The 21079-nt window shown below is 52.5% G+C and overlaps 1 protein-coding gene across 1 annotated transcript in view; it reads left to right on the top strand.

The window, feature by feature from the left end:
• The first annotated feature begins 276 nt into the window (after positions 1 to 276).
• Positions 277 to 21079, top strand: part of LOC140900690 (E3 ubiquitin-protein ligase TRIM58) — a 496272-nt gene continuing 475469 nt past the window's right edge. Inside the window, exons 1-5 of the mRNA XM_078849696.1 lie at positions 277 to 776; positions 2275 to 2376; positions 4671 to 4898; positions 7370 to 7392; positions 7497 to 7597. Of these exons, the coding sequence (XP_078705822.1) occupies positions 348 to 776; positions 2275 to 2376; positions 4671 to 4898; positions 7370 to 7392; positions 7497 to 7597 (883 nt within the window). The 5' untranslated portion in view covers positions 277 to 347. The remainder of the gene's footprint in view (positions 777 to 2274; positions 2377 to 4670; positions 4899 to 7369; positions 7393 to 7496; positions 7598 to 21079) is intronic.

The raw sequence follows: 21079 nt of genomic DNA, 5'->3' as shown, positions 1-21079 counted from the left end.
TGGTTTGCGGCTATCCGGCTGGTGAACTGCTCTTGACTTAGCTGGACAAGCATTGAAGCCTAAACTCCCTGCATTGCCAGAGCTGTTTCCCTTCTGATGCCTTTGCGAATCTGGAGAGGAAATTCCCAGCAATAAAACCCACTGAGGGCTTCCAAGGGGGAAATTGCAATCAAAAACAAATCCGCAGTGCTCAGCAGCTTCTAGTCCCTCCCCCACTCCCCAGTGCCCGTCCCTCCCTGTTCCAGCCCCTCCTGCTGCAACCCTGCTAGAGAAAGCCAGGAAGGAGGAACTCCTGTTGCTGACTGGTTGGCAGCCCTGCAAGTGGAAATATTCTGAATGCAGCAGCCATGGCCTCAGGAAATAACCTGATGGAGAAGCTCCAAGACGAAGTGTCCTGCTCCATCTGCCTGGAGTATCTGAGGGACCCTGTGACCATCGACTGCGGGCACAACTTCTGCTGTGTGTGCATCACTGACTATTGCGAGAGGTGGGAGGGCTCCACAACTGAGGTGTTCTTCTGCCCTCAGTGCAGAGGAGGGTTCCTTCAGACCACGTTTAGGCCCAACAGGCAGCTGGCGAACATTGTGGAGGGCATTGAGCAGTTGGCACTGCAGCCAGGCAAGGAACCCAAGGAGAAGCTGTGTGAGAAGCATGGCAAGAAGCTGCGTCTCTTCTGCGAGGATGATGGGGAGGCCATTTGCCTGGTGTGCGACAAGTCCCGGGTGCACCGCTCCCACACTGTGATCCCCATCGAGGAGGCTGCCCAGGACTACAAGGTAGGAGCAGTGACAAGCATCCAACTAGCCAGAGCCATGAGAGGGGTCGGGGCTGTTGGGCAAAGCTCCAGGGATGTGCTCCACCCCCATTCCCAGTCCCCTGAGTTCTGGGCTCTTAGGAGCCTGGGCTGTGGTTCCTGCCTGGGGTTTTAGACAGGGAAGGTGCCTGTCTCTGACCTAAGCCCTGGGCCCTGGTTAGGGGGTCCCATCTGTAGCCATGGAGTTCTCCATTCTCCAGAGCCCATGAACGGAGTTCTCTCAGCCAGAGAGGGCATCCACAGAGCAGCTGTGAGGGGCTCTCTCCCCAACACAGAGCTTCCCAGGCTGCGACCCCACCCCCTGCTTGAGCAGGTTGGGCACCCAGCCCAAGAGCATGTGAACAAACTGATGGAGGACATGGTTCTACACTGCTACTGGCCCTGGAGCTGGGCCCCTCACCACTGCTGCCACAGAGCTGGGCACTGGCTGTCTGCCCCCTTACCACTGCCTTGTGAAGCCAGGCTCTGGCCTCCCCCTCACTGCTGCCCTCCAGAGATGAGCTCCATCTGGCCTCCCCCTCACCGCCGCCCCCTGGAGGCGAGCCCTGTCTAGCCACCCCCTCACTACCACTCCCTGGAGGCGAGCCCCGTCTAGCCACCCCCTCACCACTGATCACCGGAGACAAGCATTGTTTATCTTCCCCCTCACTGTGGTGCTGGAACAATTTGTATAGTGAGTCATTGAGCCACACTGTAAACCCTGTATAAAATGGAAACCACTTTAAGCCAGGGGTGCTGCCGCACCCCAGCACCCGCAGTTCCAGCACCTATGACTCCCTCCCTGGAGACGGGCCTCATCTGGCCTCCCCCTCACCACTGCTACCTGGAGGTGAGTCCTGTCTGGCCTCCGCCTCACTGCTGCCCCCTGGCGGGGAGCCCCGTCTATCTGACCCTTCACTGCTGCCTCCCAACCCAGAGCCGGGCCCCATCTAGCTGACCCCTCACTGCTGCCCCCCCGGCAGAGCCAGACCCTAGGTGGCTGTGCACTCACCACTGTCCCCTGGAGCCGAGCCTGAGCCCTTGTTTTGGAATGGATAACTGCCGAGAAGAGGGGAGCAGGACCCCTGCCCAGTCACCTGTGACAGCCCTGGGGTGCCAGCCTCTCTGCTTCTTCCCCTGACTAGTTCAATGGTCGCTATGGGAGTGAAGGATGCTGTGAGGGACCCATGCCCTTACCCAATGCTCCACAGGTCGAGGAGCGGTTCTCTGTAGCCATTGGAGCCCCATTTCGGAATCCTTCTTTGAGCCCCCCAGTAGAATGGATTACCTAGGGAGGTGGTGGAATCTCCAAGGCCCGGCTTGACAAAGCCCTGGCTAGGATGATTTAGTTGGGGTTGGTCCTGCTTAGAGCAGAGGGTTGGACTAGATGACTCCCTGAGGTCTCTTCCAACCCTGACATTCTATGATTCTATAATTCTAAGTGGGCACTGGGAGGATTCAGCCCCATTTTCTCCCCACAGATGAAACTGCAGGAAGCTCTGGATCTTTTGAGACAAGTGATGGGAGAGATTGCAAAGCTCCAGGCCCAAGAGGGGAAGAAAACCGCCCAGTGGAAGGCAGGTGTCGTGAGTGTGATCCCACCACAGCCTCCCCTGTGCCATGGGACTGGGTGCCCCAAGCAATAGCATGAGGGTCTGGCACATTTGCTAAGGGGGGACATTCACACTGAGTACCTGATTTTTTGCTCACATTGGTTTTACTTCAATTTAACTCCAGTGGCTCCTGATTTTTCCCTGTGTAACTGAGATCAGAATCAGGCCCCAAGACTATAATGGAGCATCCCGGTGGGACACGAGTGGAAAATTCCCTCCAGAGGGGACTATGACATAAGTCTGGCAGAGCGGGGGAGGGCACCGTTGCTGCATTGTTCCCAGGAGAAGAGCATACAGCAGAATGACATCACAGTCACACTCCTCAGCCTCTGCTGCCAGCCTGAGGCTAGCTTACCTCAATCACAACAGTTTATCATAATGGGCCCCTCTGGCAAGGTGTGAGGCCTGCTTGGAATGTGTGTGTCCCCCAAACCCAGCTCTGTTAATAGTTGGAGCCCCCCACATTTTGCAAATGAATCTGTTTCCCCAGTATCCTGGAAACTGATTGAGTCACTTTCAAACTGTCCTGCCCAGGCAGTTGTGCAAGCCCTGCCCATTGCACAATCCGAGGGACCAGGAAGTGCTGTGTCACCGCAGAGTCTGAGCAGCTCTTGTACTGGGCTTGCTCCCAGCTCTGCTCCGTCCGAGGGGGGGCAGGGCCCAGCTTCGTGGTGCATGGCTCAGTCTGACTCCCTGCCATGGCGTTTCTGAGGCGTTCCTGGCCCTGTTGGCATGGCATGGAACCAAAGTACTGCTGCACCAGGCCAGCCGGATAGGCTTAGCCAGAGCCAGCCCATTAGTTACACATAGCTGGGAGGGGCTTTGTAGAGCCCATGGCACACTGCAGTGGGGACTGCATGGCTCAAGGGCTGATGATAGGATATGGAGTCTTTCACCCCTTTCCAGGTCCAATCCAGCAGTGACTGAAAGTTGTTGCTGGCTGATGATCTCTCTAGTGACTCATGGACTGAGTTTGGGGCGGTTCTCAGTCCACTTGCCAGCAGACAAATGTCCACGACACAAAAATACCCACACCTGCAACTGACATCAATTGGCATCTTGTTGGCAAACAAACAAGGGAGGGTAGATCTCAACCTTTCAATCCCGCCCACAGGTTGCATAATGTGTGTGTGGGGGAAGGCGGGGCGCAGGGGGATGTGCACTGCCCCTGCCCATGTAGAGTGGACCTTACCTCTGGCTGGTTCATCAGGCTGCGGAGCTCGTGGCTGTGCAATCACTGTGCTCCATTATCCTTTGGCTGGCATTCCCTCCTGCCCTGCTGTGGGGCCGAGGTGGCATGCCAGTGCAGATGAGCCCAGAGGAGTCTGTGTGCCCAGAGCTGGAACTGCAGGAACTGTGTGCCGAGCAGGAGCCATTCCTGCCCACTGCCTGTGTAGCCTCACCCACTGGAGCTGACCAAACAGCCATTTTCTGTGGGAAAACCTCTAGCACAAACAATTTCCACCAGCGCCATTAATAGCTCAAGAATAGAGGGTGGGGAGGGTTGAGGCTAAGGGGCATGGTGGCATGATGGCAGGGACAAGTGGGGATGACAGAATGAATGGAGGGGCACCCTAGGGGCAAGGGGGACAACAGCAGGGACAAAGGGGCAGTTTGTTACAGTGTGCTAGGAGCATATTATTATAGCATGAAACAGGGGTGGCCAAGCTTACCGGCCCTCTGACCCACATACGACAATCTTCAGAAGTTCAAGAGCTGGGGCCCGGTGCTCGGGGCTTCGGGCCCGGTGCTCGGGGCTTCAGCCCCACAGGAGGTGCCTGCCGGGGTTTGGGGCTTCAGCCCCACTCCTGCTGAAGCCCTGAGACCCCCATCCCTGCTGTGCAGAAACCTCTACCCCACCATCCCACTGCAAGGCAGAGGTCCCAAGCTCCCTGCTGAAGTCTGGTAGGTGGAGAATGGGGGAGCGGGGGGAATGTGGGGAGGCTCTGTGAGCCACACTTTAATGCTAAAAGAGCCACATGCGGCTCATGAACCAATTTGGCCACCCCTGGCATAAAAGATCCCACAGGGCCCAACCCTTCTCCTTTAAACCCCCAGCAAATGGGCCATGGTTCCCAACCCACAACCTTTAGACCACCAGTAAATGGCCTGTGCCCAACCCACCACCTACAGATCCCCAGGAAACAGCCCACCAGCCTACTACCTACTACCCCATAACCCTCAGCAAACTGCCCTGTTGTCAAATTTGGCCTTACCCCACTGGGGTTCCTTCCTCCCTCACATGGTTTCTGCCCCTGCAGGAGAAGGTGAGGGAGCAGAAAAAGCTCATTGTAGCTGAGTTTGCCAAGCGCCATCGGGCTCTAGAAGAGGAAGAGCAGCTGCTTGTGTGCAGGCTGGAGGAGGAGGAGGAGGAGACTCTGCAGAAGCTTCGGGGGAATGCGGCGTTCCTGGTAGAGCAGAGCTCTAGCCTGGCCCAGCTGATAACGGAGATCGAGCAGAAGTGCCAGCAGCCAGCCACTGACCTGCTCAAGGTGAGAGCCCCTCTCATGGTGTGATGAGCTTCCTCCGGGTGCCATATGGGACTGGGATACCACTGAGCCCGCCTGTCCCACCAGCTTGGGTTCCCCTTACTCTGTGCTGCTGTGACAGGCTCTCAAGCCCCCTTCCAGCACACACACAGGTAGGAACACACCCAGCGGCGGTTATATTCACCCAGATGCTGAGATCTGCTCTGCCTGGGACGCTCAGCTAGGGAATTGCCCAGCACTCAAATGTACAACGCCTCTGGAGTGTAGACCCAAAATTGTATCATCTTGCGCTGCACAGAGAACTGTACAGCGTAAGCTCATTGAAATCTGCTCCCTCCCACAATGTGGAGTAAGATATGCACAGCTTTTTGCCCCCCACCCCAGTTATGAATTCCACAAACTGGTTTTAGAGAAAATAAAATAAAAACGAGTTTATTAAGTGATTATAAGGGATAGCAAACAGATCAAAGCAGATTACCTAACAAATGAAACCAACACACAAGCTAAGTTTAATATACTAAAGAAACTGGTTTTAACTAGCAAATTCTCACCCTAAAGGTTGTTTTAGGCAGATTGCAGAGGTTCTTGAAGGCAAGCTGCTCTTGCTTTCATCTTAAAACTCCAAGTATTTCTTTCACAGGCCAGACACCCGCTAACCTGGGTTCAGTCATTTCTTCCCCAGTTCAGTCTTAGGTGATTACAGCAGTCATGTTTGGCATAGGCGCCGACTCCATGGGTGCTGCGGGGCTGGAGTACTCACAGGGTAAAAATTAGCAGGTGCTCAGCACCCACCGGCAGCCAAGCTCCCCTCGCCCCGCCTCCTCCCTCTCTCCCAAGTGCGCCGTGTCCCTGCTCCTCCCCCTCCCTCCCAGTGCTTCCTGCCGCCTGGCTGCCCACTCACTGTGGGGAGGTTTGTAACAGGGAAGGGGAGCAGCCACTGGAGCAGCCTCCCAAGGCCCTTTTGGGGCATAGGTGCTGACTTCTGCTCCTGCCGGTGGGTGCTCAACCCCCCTCTGCCCCCAGCCCCACCCCGACTCCACCCCTTCCATGAGGCCCCGCCTCTGCCCTGCCCCCATTCCAACTCCTTCCCCGAAGTCCCTGCCCCAACTCCACCCCCTCCCTGCCCCTATTCCGACTCCTTCCCCAAATCCCTGCCCTGGCCCTGCTTCTTCCCTGCCTCCTTCCCTGAGCGCACCACGTTCTCACTCCTCCTCTCCCCCCCCCAGAGCGGCCAAACAGCTGTTTGGTGGCAGCTGGATGGGAAGTGCTGGGAGGTAGGTGGAGGAACGGGGACGCAGCGCGCTCAGGGGAGTAGGCGGAGGAGGAAGTGGGACAGGGGGGAGGGGAGCTTGGCTGCCGGTGGGTGCGGAGCACCCACTAATTTTTCCCCATGGGTGCTCCAGCCTCGGAGCACCCATGGAGTTGGTGCCTATGCTTTGGGGTCACTGTGGGGAGCCTCTGACCTGGGCGATGCTGGATGGTCAGAATGGTACCTCCTGGCTGTGACCTCTGTGGGTCTAAGAACGTTTAATTTTCAGTAACACCCCCGGTCTCATGGGCCGTTTTCAGCTACTTCAAGCCAGCCAGCTGCCAGTCCCAAGGGACCTTCCTGCTTGCTTAGCATCGGAGTGACTCAATGAGACCATTGGTTGGGAGGATCAGTAACACTTTGTGTTCCAGCAATACCATTGGAAATCCTGAGACTCCCGAGACTCTTTCTGCGCTCGCTGGAGACCGCCCCCCATACCTCCTGATTAAGTCCAGTTTCAGAAAGGCATGATCTGCTGAGGCCACAACAAGGCACAGTGCTGTGCAAGACAGGGCTGGGAGCTGGGTTGCTGCAGTTGGTGCTTCACGCTGCAGTTAAGAGCCCTCTCTCTCAGTGGCACTTATCTGGCTGCCCTGGTGTCAGAGCCTCACAGTCTTCAATGCATTTATCCTCACACACCCTGTGAATAAGGCAGTGCTGTTATCCCCATTGTACAGACACTGAGGGCCAGAGAGACTCAGTGATTCACCCAAGCAGTGAATGGCTGAGCCAGAAACTGAACTTCAATTTCCTGAGCCCAAGGCTGGTACCCTGACCACTCACCATCCATCCCCTGGTGGCTGTTTTCTACCAGGTACATTTCCAAGCCTCTTTGCAAGAGAAGAAGAAACTGAATGTTTTAAAAAATGAAAGTCGAGCTTCTTCTTTATGTTCCCAGGCCCAGATTTTTCAAGGTATTTAAGGTATTGAAATCAGTGGGAGTTAGGCACCTAAATACCATGGAGGATCTGGGTCCCAGGCCCTGTACATTAGGGAAGTCCTTAGCCATGGGCTTCCTTGGGCTGCAAAGGCTGGAAGAGTGAGAGAGAGAGATGAATCTGGAGAAGGCAGGATGCTGGACTGGCTGGGCAAAGATCTGGCTTGGCATTGAAAATCCTCACTAAGAGGCAGACCTTTAATTGCTTTGTGTTTTCTCTCCCTTTAGGATGTGAAAAGCACGTTGATCAGGTAGGAGAGACATTTCAGGTCCCCATTGTGTTCCTGTTAGAGGCATCATAGATGGGCCCTATGGCTGGCTGTTGTATGCTAAATAGCTAACGTCTTCTCCTTAGGAGCCACAGTGTGAAGCTTCAGGAGCCAGAGGCCGTTCACATGGAGCTACAGGATTCCTATGAGGTCCCCAGGGTGATGGAAACACTGCAGAAATACGGAGGTAAAGGAGGGCAGATACAAAGGGGGCAACCAGGAGCTGGGCATGGCAGTCTATGGGAAGGGAATGCAGGGGAGCTCAGGGGGCTGTGTGATTTGGGGTTCATGGACAGGGGTGAAAGTAAAATTGATCTCTTACCATTACGGGGGGGGGCGTGGCTTCAGCCCCCACCAGAAGGGCTGGGGTCTTGGGCAGAAGGGGTGGGCCTGGGGCTTAGCATCCCCCAGCCCATCTGCGCTGCCTGGCCTGCGCTGCCCGGGGCTCCGGCCACTGATGTGGAGCCTGGACCCTTTTAAATCGCCAGCCCCGGGGCGGCTGCTCCTTTTGTGCCCCCCCCCCCCCCCCCGCCGCCGTCGGTGGCCCAGGGAGATGGAAAAGGGGAGACGACATTAAAGTGTTGCCACGGCAGCGCTTTAAGCAGGGTCCTTTGCCGCGGCAGCGCTTTAACGTCGCTGCCCCTTTTGTGCCCCCCCCCCCCCGTTGGCAGTCCTGATGGGGGGGCGCAAAAGGGGCCGCCAATGGGGGCGCAAAAGGGGCAACAACGTTAAAGCACTGCCATGGCAGCGCTTTAAGCAGGGTCCGTTAAAGTGGTGCCATGGCAGCGCTTTAAAGTCAGCTGTAAGGGCTGGTACCGGCAGTCACTTTTTACCGGTGTGCCGTACCTGCCCTACCACCTTACTTTCACCCCTGCACATGGGTCTCTGGGTCAAAGGCTTGAGCCCCCAGAACAAAATGCTCAGGTGAAGGTTTATTTAGTGTGTCGATGAAAGGGGCAGAGGCCCGGGGAGGAAATACAGGGCCAGAGAAGAACCACAAGTGCCAAGCACAGAAGTGTGTGTGTGTGTGTGTGAGAGAGAGAGCATGTGTGCTTGTGGGTGTGACTGCATATATGAGTGTGTGTGTGTGTATTAGACAGATGTGTAGCTCATCAGCTCTGCTCGCAGGGCCTGTGTGCATCTCCTAGATCTGCCTGCAGTTTTATGCTTGGACAGAGCCCCAAATCCAGAGCAAAACCATCATGATTTGCCTGGATCCAGGGCCAATCTGGGTTCCCCCACCTACCTCAGCCAGGGATTTTCAGAGAAGAAGCTCCTAAGCCCAGGAGACATAGGGCTGATTAGCCCCTACTGGAGCCAGGAGGCGCAACAGTGTCCTTTGTACAGTAGCTGAGGTCCCAGGTGCAGACCCCTCACTGCCCAATGCAGCCCTCCTGCCCAGAAACCAATCCAGCTGTGCTGTGTGGAATCCCCTATGTAGATGCCCGGCTGGTGGGTCATTCTCACATGCTCAGAGTCACGATTTGGCAATTTGGGATTGAGGAGGATTTTGCCCACATCAGACTGGCAGATACCTGATGGGTGGGGCAGGTGTTCCCCTTCCTCTGCAGCAGGGAGCAGGGATCACCTGCTGGGATCATCTGGGCAGATCCTACCTAATTAATTTCCTGCCCTGGCAGGGACCTTGGGCATTGGCAACACCTCGGTCTCTTCTCTTCTCTGCCTGTGGCCTACAACAATGGAGTCTCCTGGGGACTGGAATGCTTTGGTCTGACTGAAATCATTGGGCTGTTTTAGACATGTTCTTAGTGTCCAAACTGAGAAATAAAATCTCCCTTTGTATAAACAGTGTGGTTGTGTTCTCTGCTTCCAGAAGAGGCAGACCTTTAATTGCTTTTGTGACCATGTCGATGGCCTGACAAGTGCCCCAGTGCACTTCTGAAAAGTGCATTTCCTATCTACTCTTCCTACCCAACAAAGATGGTTTGGGTGGAATGAACCCTTCATTGCCTATGAGGAGTGATTAATAAGACTGGGACTTTTCAGCTTGGAAAAGAGACGACTAAGGGGAGATATGATAGAGGTCTATAAAATCATGACTGGTGAGGAGAAAGTGAATAAGGAAGTGTTATTTACTCCTTTTCATAACACAAGAACTAAGGGTCACCAAGTGAAATTATGAGGCAGCAGGTTTAAAACAAACAAAAGGAAGTATTTCTTCACACAACAGTCAACCTGTGGAACTCCTTGCCAGAGAATGTTGTGAAGGCCAAGACTATAACGGTGTTCAAAAGAACTAGGTAAGTTCATGGAGCATAGATCTTAAGAGGCATAAGAACAGCCACCAACAACTATTAGCCAGGATGGGCAGGGATGGCATCCCGAACCTCTGTTTGCCAGAAGCTGGGAATGAGCGATAAGGGATGGATCACTTGATGATTACTGGTTCTGTTAATTCCCTCTGGGGCACCTGACATTGGCCACTGACAGAAGACAGGATACTGGGACAGATGGACCACTGATCTGACCGAGTATGGCCGTTCTTATGCCTCCTAAGATCTAGTGGCCCCTTATAGCCTGACCTAGTTATCACAGCCCAAAAATTTCAATGTTACCCCCATATCAAGCCGAGTAACCTGTTTGACTAAAGCATCTTCCAAAAGGCCTCCAGGCTGGATTTGAAGACCCAGCCCAAGAGAAGGATAATCGATCCCCTTCCCCTGTGTCTGTCTGCTTTCACCTTCAGATACAGCTTCTTGCTCTAACTTTCTCCTCTAGACTGAAGAGCCTTTTAGATCCCAGTATTTCTCCCAAGGGAGGTACTCCGATACCTCTCAATTGTGTTGATAAACTGAACAGCCTGAGCTCCCTGGGTCTCACTGGAAGGCACTGAAGGCATTCTCCAGCCCTTGAACCATTTCTAAACCCCTTTCTGCACCCTCCTTAATTTTTCAACACTTATTTAAATTAGGGCTCTCAGTTAATTGCAGTTAAGTCCCACAATTAATTGCAATTAAGTGCACTGTTAAACAATAGAATGCCAATTGTAACATATTAAATATTTTGGATGTTTTCCTACACTTTCAAATATATCAATTTCAATTACAACATAATACAAAGTAAACAGCACTCTATTATTTTTTATTACAAATATTTGCTTTGTAAAAATGATGGAAAAAATAGTATTTTTCTATTCACCTCATACAGGTACTGTACTGCAATCTCTTTCTCATAAAAGTGCAACTTACAAATGTTATTGGGGTTTTTTGTTGCATAATTGCACACAAAAACAAAACAATGAAAAACTTTAGACCCTACAAGTCCACTCAGTCCTACTTCTTATTCAGCCAATTGCTAAGAGAAAGAAGTTTGTTTACATTTACAAGAGATATTGCTGCCCACTTCTTAAATACAGTGTCACCTGAAAGTGAAAACAGGCATTCAAATGGCATTGTTGTAGATGTCTGTGATGCTCTGTACCTCAGAGGAACATCCTACATCCCCATGTTCATCTTTATAAAATGATTACGTGGTATCCAATGCAAAGTTTGTCATGTTGGGTGTCTTCAGAAGGCTCAGAATGCACTGAGCATGTTTGTTAGAGTAATGTTATATTAAGGTTATAATTTCATGTTTCTAGTTATGCGGCTGAAAATGTATCCTCATGGCTTAAAGCAAGCCCGTGCAAAAACATGAACAGAGAGGCAGTTCGCACCTTGTGAGGGCAAGGATGGGACCAGCCCAGCCCAGCCTCACAGGAACAATGGATACTAGCTCAGGCAGCAACAAAATAATCTGTTAGACCAGGGATCTCAAACTCAAATCACCAGGAGGGCCACATGAGGACTAGTACATTGGCCCGAGGGCTGCATCACTGACAGCCCCCCTCTTCCACAAGGCCCCGCCCCTTCCCAACCCCCATTCCAACCCCTTCCCTGAATCCCCACCCCTGCCTCGCCTCTTCTCCGCCTCTTCCTCCGAGTGCACAGCTCCCTGCTCCTCCCCACTCCCTTCAGGAAAGCGCTAAGCACCACCAAACAGCTGTTTGGCGGCAGGAAGCACCTGGAGGTAAGCAGAGGAGCAGGGATGCGGTGTGCTGGGGGGAGGAGGAGCGGCAGGAGGGGAGCTTGGCGGGCTGCAGGAAATAACTGGGGGAGCAGGGCGGGGAGCTTGGTGGGTTGCATTAAATAAACCTACAAGCCGCGTGTTTGAGACCCCTGTGTTAGACCCTGGAGGGAGTCACCCCCTTCCTTTGTGCAGTTTGGGACTTCAATGAGGTAATGCTCACTTGACTCTGAAGATGGCAGGAGGAAAGAAAGGACATGGCAAAATATCTCTCCCTTTTATCATGCTCTCTGTCTTCCACCAACGTTGACAGACACCACCAAGCAACTGAAGAGCTGACCAAAGAGGAGAGCCTGAATGAAAAGTAATCAGCCAGCCTGTGGTGAGAAGCATCTAGGTTTGTAAGGACATTGAAAGTGTTAAGATCAGCTTAGGATGCGTTTTACTTTTATTTCATTTGACCAAATCTGATTTTGTTATGCTTTAACTTGTAATCACTTAAATCTAGCTTTATAGTTAATAAATCTGTTTCTTTATTCTACCTGAATCAGTGCATTTGGTTTGCAGTGTGTCCGGAACTCGCCTTGGCAGAATAAGTATGGTACCTATCAATTCCTTTGTTAAATTGATGAACCCATATAAGCTTGCAGCGTCCAGCGGGCATAACTGGACAAGGCAAGAAGGAGGTTCCTAGGGTTGTGTCTGGGCCCGGAGATATTGGCTCGTGTCATTCAGTTGCACAATCCAAGGAGCAGCTTCCATGCCACAGGCTATGTGTGAACAGCCCCGGAGTGGGGGTTGTCACAGCAGAGCGGGGTAAGGCTGGCTCCCAGAGTCAAGGATTGGAATGACCTAGCAGATCACTGTTCCAGATAACCCCAGGGGAACGTCACAGGCTTCCACTCTTCCCTAAAGGTAAGTCCTATGCCCTCAGTGCCTCAGACTGAGCCTCTGGGCTCCAGCATGCCTGCTTCATACCGTGGGCTCTGCCCAAGGGCTCCAAGTGAAATAGAATCCTCTTCAGACCCTGCCCTTGGCAGGGATCGTTGCACCTCAGCAAGTCTTTGTCGTAACACCAGGCAGCCTTTTCAAAAGAGGTCAGAGCTTCTTGTGTGTTGGAACACAACAGCAGGAAGCCTTATGGTAGCACAGCGAAGCCATGGTAAAGAAAGGTCAGAATTCAGGCAGGCCGCTGTTATGGTGCTACCTAGCCAAGCTCCTCTCTCTGTGTCAGTCCCCTGGGACAGCTAGTATGTCTCTCCAAAGGCCAGCTTAGATCTGTGTGTACAGCACCTTTGGTCACATGAAGTGTCATTTTGATGGGCAACTGAAATCCCAGGACATGGTGCTGCTGAATCTGTACAAGCGCATCTTCCCTAAATGGACTTATGACCCGCACATGCTGGAGCTGGTACCGTGGGTGAGAAATGAACAGCAGCTCCCTGTGCAGGAGGTGGAGATGGAATAACCCTCCAGGCTTAGCATGGCTGCTGTGGTTCGCACCTTCTGCACCCCACATGGGTGCCTGGGTGTTCCAAGCCCCGTGAGAACTAGGGAGAACTGCTCTGGACTTGTTAATGCTGTGTCTTTCCTGGGGTTTGTGTCCAGCATTCACGCTGGCTACTGCAGCATTAGATCTGGCTCACAACTGCCAATGCCCTGGCCACCAATGTTAGTTTATTTTAATGGCAAATATATCTTCACTTTAATTAAAGTCCAAGTCCCCAGCTTTCTTGCGGGGGGCAGAGGGGGTGGCTGGATCGAGTTATTGTGCACAGGGTATTGTGCACATTGGGCCTGCAGGCTTTGTTCATTCCCTCCTGCCAGGCTAGAAGCTCCTGAAGGTGCATGAGGGATTGTGTGTTTTGCCCCCTCCCCTGCCATGTGTGTGTAACTTGAGAACATAGAAACATAGGCTGCCATATGGGGTCAGACCAGTGGTCCATCTCGCCCAGCATCCCTGGCAATGTGGGCATCATAGTGCTAATGGGGCAGGTTCATGCGGTGGAACGCCAATTCTGGGCTCGGGAAACAAGCACAGACTGGTGGGACCGCATAGTGTTGCAGGTCTGGGACGATTCCCAGTGTCTGCAAAACTTTCGCATGCGTAAGGGGACTTTCATGGAACTTTGTGACTTGCTTTCCCCTGCCCTGAGGCGCAATAATACCAAGATGAGAGCAGCCCTCACATTTGAGAAGCGAGTGGCAATAGCCCTGTGGAAGCTTGCAATGCCAGACAACTACCGGTGAGTCGGGAATCAATCTGGAGTGAGCAAATCTACTGTGGGGGCTGCTGTGATGCAAGTAGCCAACGCAAACAAAGATCTGCTGATATCAAGGGTAGTGACCCTGGGAAATGTGCAGGTCATAGTGGATGGCTTTGCTGCAATGGGATTTCCTAACTGTGGTGGGGCCATAGACGGAACCCATATCCCTATCTTGGCACCAGAGCACCAAGCCGGCGAGTACATAAACCACAAGGGGTACTTTTCGATAGTGCTGCAAGCTCTGGTGGATCACAAGGGACGTTTCACCAACATCAACGTGGGATGGCCAGGAAAGGTACATGACACTCGCATCTTCAGGAACTCTGGTCTGTTTCAAAAGCTGCAGGAAGGGACTTTATTCCCAGACCAGAAAATAACCATTGGGGATGTTGAAATGCCTATAGTTATCCTTGGGGACCCAGCCTACCCCTTAATGCCATGGCTCATGAAGCCATACACAGGCAGCCTTGACAGTAGTCAGGAGCTGTTCAACTATAGGCTGAGCAAGTGCAGAATGGTGGTAGAATGTGCATTTGGACTTTTAAAAGGGCGCTGGTGCAGTTTACTGACTTGGTTAGACCTCAGCAAAACCAATATTCCCACTGTTATTACTGCTCGCTGTGTGCTACACAATATCTGTGAGAGTAAGGGGGAGACGTTTATGGCAGGGTGGGAGGTTGAGGCAAATTGCCTGGCTGCTGGTTACGCACAGCCAGACACCAGGGTGGTTAGAAGAGCACAGCAGGGCGCACTGGACATCAGAGAAGCTTTGAAAACCAGTTTCATGACTGGCCAGGCTACGGTGTGAAAGTTCTGTTTGTTCCTCCTTGATGAACCCCCCAGCCCCTTGGTTCACTCTACTTCCCTGTAAGCTAACCACCCTCCCCTCCTCCCTTCGATCACCGCTTGCAGAGGCAATAAAGTCATTGTTGCTTCACATTCATGCATTCTTTATTCATTCATCACACAAATAGGGGGATAACTACCAAGGTAGTCCAGGAGGGGTGGTGGAGGAGGGAAGGACAAGGCCACACAGCACTTTAAAAGTTTAAAACTTTAAAACTTATTGAATGCCAGCCTTCTGTTGCTTGGGCAATCCTCTGGGGTGGAGTGGCTAGGTGGCCGCAGGACCGCGTTCTTGGGCGTCTGGGTGTGGAGGCTATGGAACTTGGGGAAGAGGGCGGTTGGTTACACAGGGGCTGTAGCAGCGGTCTGTGCTCCTGCTGCCTTTTCTGGAGCTCAACCATATGCTGGAGCATATTAGTTTGAACCTCCAGCAGCCTCAGCATTGATTCCTGCCTCCTCTCATGACGCTGCTGCCACCTTTCAGCTTCAGCCCGTCACTTACTCTCTTCAGCCTGCCACCTCTCCTCCCGGTCATTTTGTGCTTTCTTGCACTCTGACATTGTCTACCTCCACACATTCGTCTGTGCTCTGTTAGTGTGGGAGGACACCATGAGCTCAGAGAACATTTCATCGCGATTTCACCCTGCACCCATCCACATGACGAAGCCCTTTTTTTCGACTTAAAGGGCTCTTAAAATCGATTTCCTTACTCCACCCCCGACAAGGGGATTAGCGCTGAAATTGGCCTTGCTGAAATTGGCCATTTCATCGCGTTTTTTTCGCCTTCTAATCTTTGCTAGTCTCTGGGAAGGAGAAGATCCTGTGATCCTTGAAACACATGCAGCTGGTGGAGAGGAAAAAAAAGGGACAGTGGTATTTAAAAAGACACATTTTATAGAACAATGGGTACACTCTTTCATGGTAAACCTTGCTATTAACATTACATACATAGCACATGTGCTTTCGTTCCAAGGTCGCATTTTGCCTCCCCCCAGTGTGTGGCTAGTCCCTCCACCCTCCCCATAGGTAACAGCTGGGAACATTTCTGTTCAGCCATAGGCAAACAGCCCAGCAGGAATGGGCACCTCTGAATGTCCCCTTAAGAAAAGCACCCTATTTCAACCAGGTGACCATGAATGATATCACTCTCCTGAGGATAACACAGAGAGATAAAGAACGGATGTTGTTTGAACGCCAGCAAACATACACTGCAATGCTTTGTTCTACAATGATTCCCGAGTACGTGCTACTGGCCTGGAGTGGTAAAGCTACTGGTGGACAGAATAAGGCTGCCCTCCCCAGAAACCTTTTGCAAAGGCTTTGGGAGTACATCCAGGAGAGCCGCAAATGCCAGGGCAAATTAATCATTACACATGCTTACTTTTAAACCATGTATGCTATTTTAAAAGGTACACTCACCAGAGGTCTCTTCTCCACCTGGCGGGTCCGGGAGGCAGCCTTGGGTGGGTTTGGGGGGTACCTGCTCCAGGTCCAGGGTGAGAAACAGTTCCTGGCTGTCGGGAAAACTGGTTTCTCCACTTGCTTGCTGTGAGCTATGTACAACTTCATCATCATCATCTTCCTCGTCCCCAAAACCTGCTTCTGTATTGCCTCCATCTCCATTGAAGGATCAAACAACACGGCTGGGGTAGTGGTGGCTGAACCCTCTAAAATGGCATGCAGCTCATCATAGAAGTGGCATGTTCAGGGCTCTGACCCGGAGCGGACGTTGGCCTCTCTGGTTTTCTGGTAGGTTTGCCTCAGCTCCTTAAGTTTCACGCAGCACTGCTTCGGGTCCCTGTTATGGCCTCTGTCCTACATGCCTTGGGAGATTTTGACAAAGGTTTTGGCATTTCGAAAACTGGAACGGAGTTCTGATAGCACGGATTCCTCTTCCCATACAGCAATCAGATCCTGTACCTCCCGTTCGGTCCATGCTGGAACTGTTTTGCGATTCTGGGACTCCATCATGGTCACCTCTGCTGATGAGCTCCGCATGGTCACCTCTGCTGATGAGCTCTGCATGGTCACCTGCAGCTTGCCACACTGACCAAACAGGAAATTGAAATTCAAAAGTTCGCGGGCCTTTTCCTGTCTACCTGGCCAGTGCAACTGAGTTGAGAGCGCTGTCCAGAGCGGTCACAATGGAACACTCTGGGATAGCTCACGGAGGCCAATACCGTCTAATTGTGTCCACAGTACCCCAAATTCGACCCAGCAAGGCCAATTTCAGCGCTAATCCCCTTGTCGGGGGTGGAGTAAGGAAATCGATTTTAAGAGCCCTTTAAGTCGAAAAAAAGGGCTTCGTCGTGTGGACGGGTGCAGGGTTAAATCGATTTAATGCTGCTAAATTCGACCTCAACTCCTAGTGTAGACCAGGTCTAAGACTGTAACTCGTGTATGTGTGTATGTTTACCTGCTTTAAGCCTGTAAATAACTCTCATTTCTTTTTCTTAACTAATAAATCTTTAGTACATTTATTATCAGATTGGCTACAAGCATTCTTTGATATAGAATCGGAAATGCTGTTGACTTGGGGTAAGTGATTGGTCCTTTCGGACTGGGAGTAACTTGAATATTGTTGTGATACTTTTAGTGTGAGGAACCATCGATCACAAAGGCAAGCTTTGTGATGGTTAACCCACAAACCAGACTGACCACATGTCAGGAGACCGGGTTGTAGGCGGTCAGGCATAGTGGTCAGAGTGGCAGTCATGCCTGGTGGTGAGTGTCCAAATGCCAAAACCAGGGACTGATACAGGGCCAAAACCAAGAAGCAGGTCCAAAGATTAGAACTAGAATCAGAATTCAAATGCTAGAGCCAAGAATCAAGTAGGGTGACCAGACAGCAATTGTGAAAAATTGGGACGGGGTGGGGGGTAATAGGAACCTATATAAGAAAAAGACCCCGAAATCAGGACTGTCCTTATAAAATCGGGTACTTCTGGTCACTCTAGAATCAAGACAGAATTGGAGTCAGGAATCAGAGCCAAGGGTCAGAACCAGATCACCGGGGGCAGGGAAGTTGGGAGCAGGGCTGGTTCTGAGGCAGGAGCAAGGCTGGGTGTAGGACAGGATCTGGGCTGAAGCTGTGGAGGAGCAGAGCAAAAGCAGGGCTTGGCAAGAGCTGAGCACAGGGAGGCAGAGAATCACTGAGCACCCAGCGAGCAACTGCTGCTGCTGAGTTTAAGAACCAGACAGCTAACTTCTTCAGCCAATCTGGCAGGGTGGTCCAAGCAGGACAGTGTTGGAGGATGGTGCTGTGGGGAAGGCGAGCAGAGCTTCATCATCATGGGCTTGCTTCTGGACGGCGCCGTGCCTTGTGGTGCCGGAGGTCTATCTTGCCTGGTGGGAAACTGTGGTGCCACCATGGCAATCAAGTCCCTGGCCACCTCAAACGTGTCCAGGATGGAAGGGAGCTGCTGCTCCTCCACCTGGCACTCTCTAGCAGGAGAGTCCAACGGCACCAGACTTGACAGATCTCTCTTGCAGGCCCAGAGTCGACGGTGCTGATCCCTGCGCAGGACGCATACTGCTTATGCTGTCAGACTCAGTGCTCTGACCATGGGTGAGTGCCCTCTATTCGTCTTCTTGTGCTGCTTAGGTGGCACTAGTGAGTGCGAGCCGTAGTTTCTCTAACAGAGGCCAGAGCGCTGTGTACAGAGGTGCTTAATGCCAAGTCCTGCTCGCCCAGAGCCGGCAGGGGACAGAGGGCTGCCTCCATAAGGAGTTCTTTGAGCCTGAAGTCCCTTTCTTTCTTTGTTCTCAGGCGGAGAACTTTGCAGATCTTGAAGCGATCTGTTTGATGTGCCTCCCCCAGACACTTTAGGCAGGAGTCATGGGAGTCACCCATTGACATGAGCTTGTAGCAGGTCCCGCACGGCTTAAACTCTTGGGATGGAGGCATGTGCCGAACCCCAAGAGGGGAGAGAATTGGTGTTCGGGGAACCCCCCACTTCTATTGAACTAATTACTGAAAACTAACACTAACTAATTAACTATTTACAGGTTAACAGAAAGTCCAATCACTGGGGAAACTGCTTGCGGAGACAAGAGAGACACACAGCTCCAACGACCGTCACAGGCAGTAAGAACGAATTGAAGAGGTGGCAGGTCGGCAGGGACCTATATACACCGCCATGAAGGTGCAGCTCCGGGGGCTCCACAGCTGACCCGACGGGTACTGCTTGGGGAAAAACCTTCCGACAACTGTGCACGCAGCATATGCACACCTACTTGGAATCGACATGAGCAAGCACTCGAAGAACTTGGCAGATTCCCCCACAATGAAACCCTAATGCAGGGCAGCTTTACCGTTAATCTGTGTGTTAGATTAGGAGTCAGCAAGCACCTGACAGGGCTGTAGCCATGGGTGGGCCTGAGTGGGCTGCGGCCCACCCACTTAGCATCCAGGCCCACCCAGATCGGGGCTGGAGCCCCCCGAATCCACAGGCTGGGACTCCCAACACCGGGTCGGTGTCCATCCGTGTCCCGCTCCTGCCAGCACCACATGCTGCTGCCCTGGTCTCCAGCCCTGCCCCTGCAAGGTACACCCCCGCCCTCCCCCAGGCAGCCTCATGGTCAGGTGCCTGCTGAGCAGTGAAGGACGGCTGGAGATGGCGGGGGAGGCAGGTCTGCCTATCCCCAACCGCCCCATCATTGCCCGCCCAGTTTCCCTGTCCTAGCTACGCCACTGCCTGTAAAGCTTTTCCTACAGAAGGAAAGTGCTCTCTTCAAATCACCACTCTGCCAGCAAAAATAGCTGAAGACTGGTTCTTATCACCCTTCCCTTGAAATTTCAGCAAAGCCTTAAATACAGGCCCTGGCAGAATTCATCTGAAAGGAGATCCCAACACAGGTGTGGTGAAGTCAAGGGGTACTCAGTCCGAATAGCAGAGGGTACAGTTTCTCAACCAAGAAACAGGCCTTCTATCCCCAATATTCAGCTAAGCTCTATTCACGCTACCTCTACCACTACCCGACCCCAGAAAACGTCCCATTGAAAAGCGGCTCTCTGACAAGGCCCCCTTTGTACACTGGAAAGTGATCTCAGCAGGATTAGAATTAAATCCCATTTCCTTTACCCTTTTTAAGAACACTAGTACAGCTGTTTTAGTCTCCAGAGTGCTTTAGAAGCATTCCCAAGAGCCCCTGTGTGAGACAAGTCATCCCATCGTACTTGTGGGGGAAAAGGCGGGCACACACAGCCTGACACATTTCAGGCAAATCACTTAATACTGAAAAAACTCTCAGAAGTCCTGCTAGAAGCTGCCTTTACGCCATAATGCTGAATTTACTATATTTTCTTTTCCATGACAATAGAGTGATGCCACAAACACAGGATAGCAGGCTCAAGTTCAAAGAGAGGAAGAACTGGGTTACAACCATGCATATATATGCAGAGACCCAATAACAACAATCATATCCAACATGCAAATGCAAGCTTTTGCAGCACTGAGTTCCAAATTTATATACACCCAGAGACAACAGTAGCAGGGGCATGTCTAAATGTAAGTAACATTTAATAGGTTTTTAAAGAATGGAAATGGTTCAGTTCATAACCAGCATTTCCAAAAGCAAGTAAAATCCCATCACCCCCTTCTAGAAGAGGAAAAAAGATGCAAACTATTAAGATAGTCCGTAGGTTTTTCACAGCAGGCAAAGAATATCCCGGATACAATGATTTTATCATTTGTCCGTGATGTGTCTTTGTATCTGTGATTTTAATAAACTCACCGTCCAGTCACGGCTCCTGCCCTGCGGAGCTAGGCCTGGCTCCCTGCTCCCCATTGTGATGGAGGGGCTGCTCGGCCAAACGTGAGCATCGCTGCAACCCCATGCACCAGGTTGCATTACCCAGGAAGGAAAACCAGGCAGGACAGGAGCATGGGCGGTGAGTTCTATGGGCCTGTGGTGCCCGGGCACCAGGAATATTCCTGTCCCAGGGGCCCGGCTCCAGCAAAATTTCCCACCTCCCCCCACCCCACACACACTCCCCCTGCACTTCCCCCGGCCCCACCTGCCGCCCCGGGCGATTTAAAACAGCTTTGGGGCTCCCGCCGCCACACAGCAGTGCAGCGGGGCTGAGCAGCTTCCCCCACGCTCGTTCCAGGTGGCTGCTGGCAGGTCCTTGCAGCCTGTGTGAGGGGGTTGTGCCGCTGCGTGCTGCCCCCGATCCAAACGTCCCTGCGGCAAATGGGAAGCTGCAGGGGTGGTGCCTGGAGACAGCAGCGTGAACAGACACCCCCTCCCGGCCTGCCCCGCCTAGGAGCCGCAGCCAGAGGGGATGCCCCAGGTAAGCATCAAATGCCCTCATCCACTTCCAGAGCCAGCACCCATACCCCCTCCACAAACACACCCTTCGGCCCCCAAATTTCCTCCTGCACCCTCACCCCTGCACCTCCAAACTCCCTCCCAGAGCCCGATCCCTCACACCCCCTGCACCCAAACTCCCTCCCAGAGTCTGCATCCCCACCCCCTTGTGCACCTCAATCATCTGAACCCCAGACCCCTCCCCGACCCAAACTCCC

Source organism: Lepidochelys kempii, chromosome 20, assembly GCF_965140285.1.
Source record: "Lepidochelys kempii isolate rLepKem1 chromosome 20, rLepKem1.hap1, whole genome shotgun sequence".
NCBI lineage: Eukaryota > Metazoa > Chordata > Testudines > Cheloniidae > Lepidochelys > Lepidochelys kempii.
Note: the sequence above shows the minus strand (reverse complement) of the source record. Positions and strands in the feature narration are given on the sequence as shown.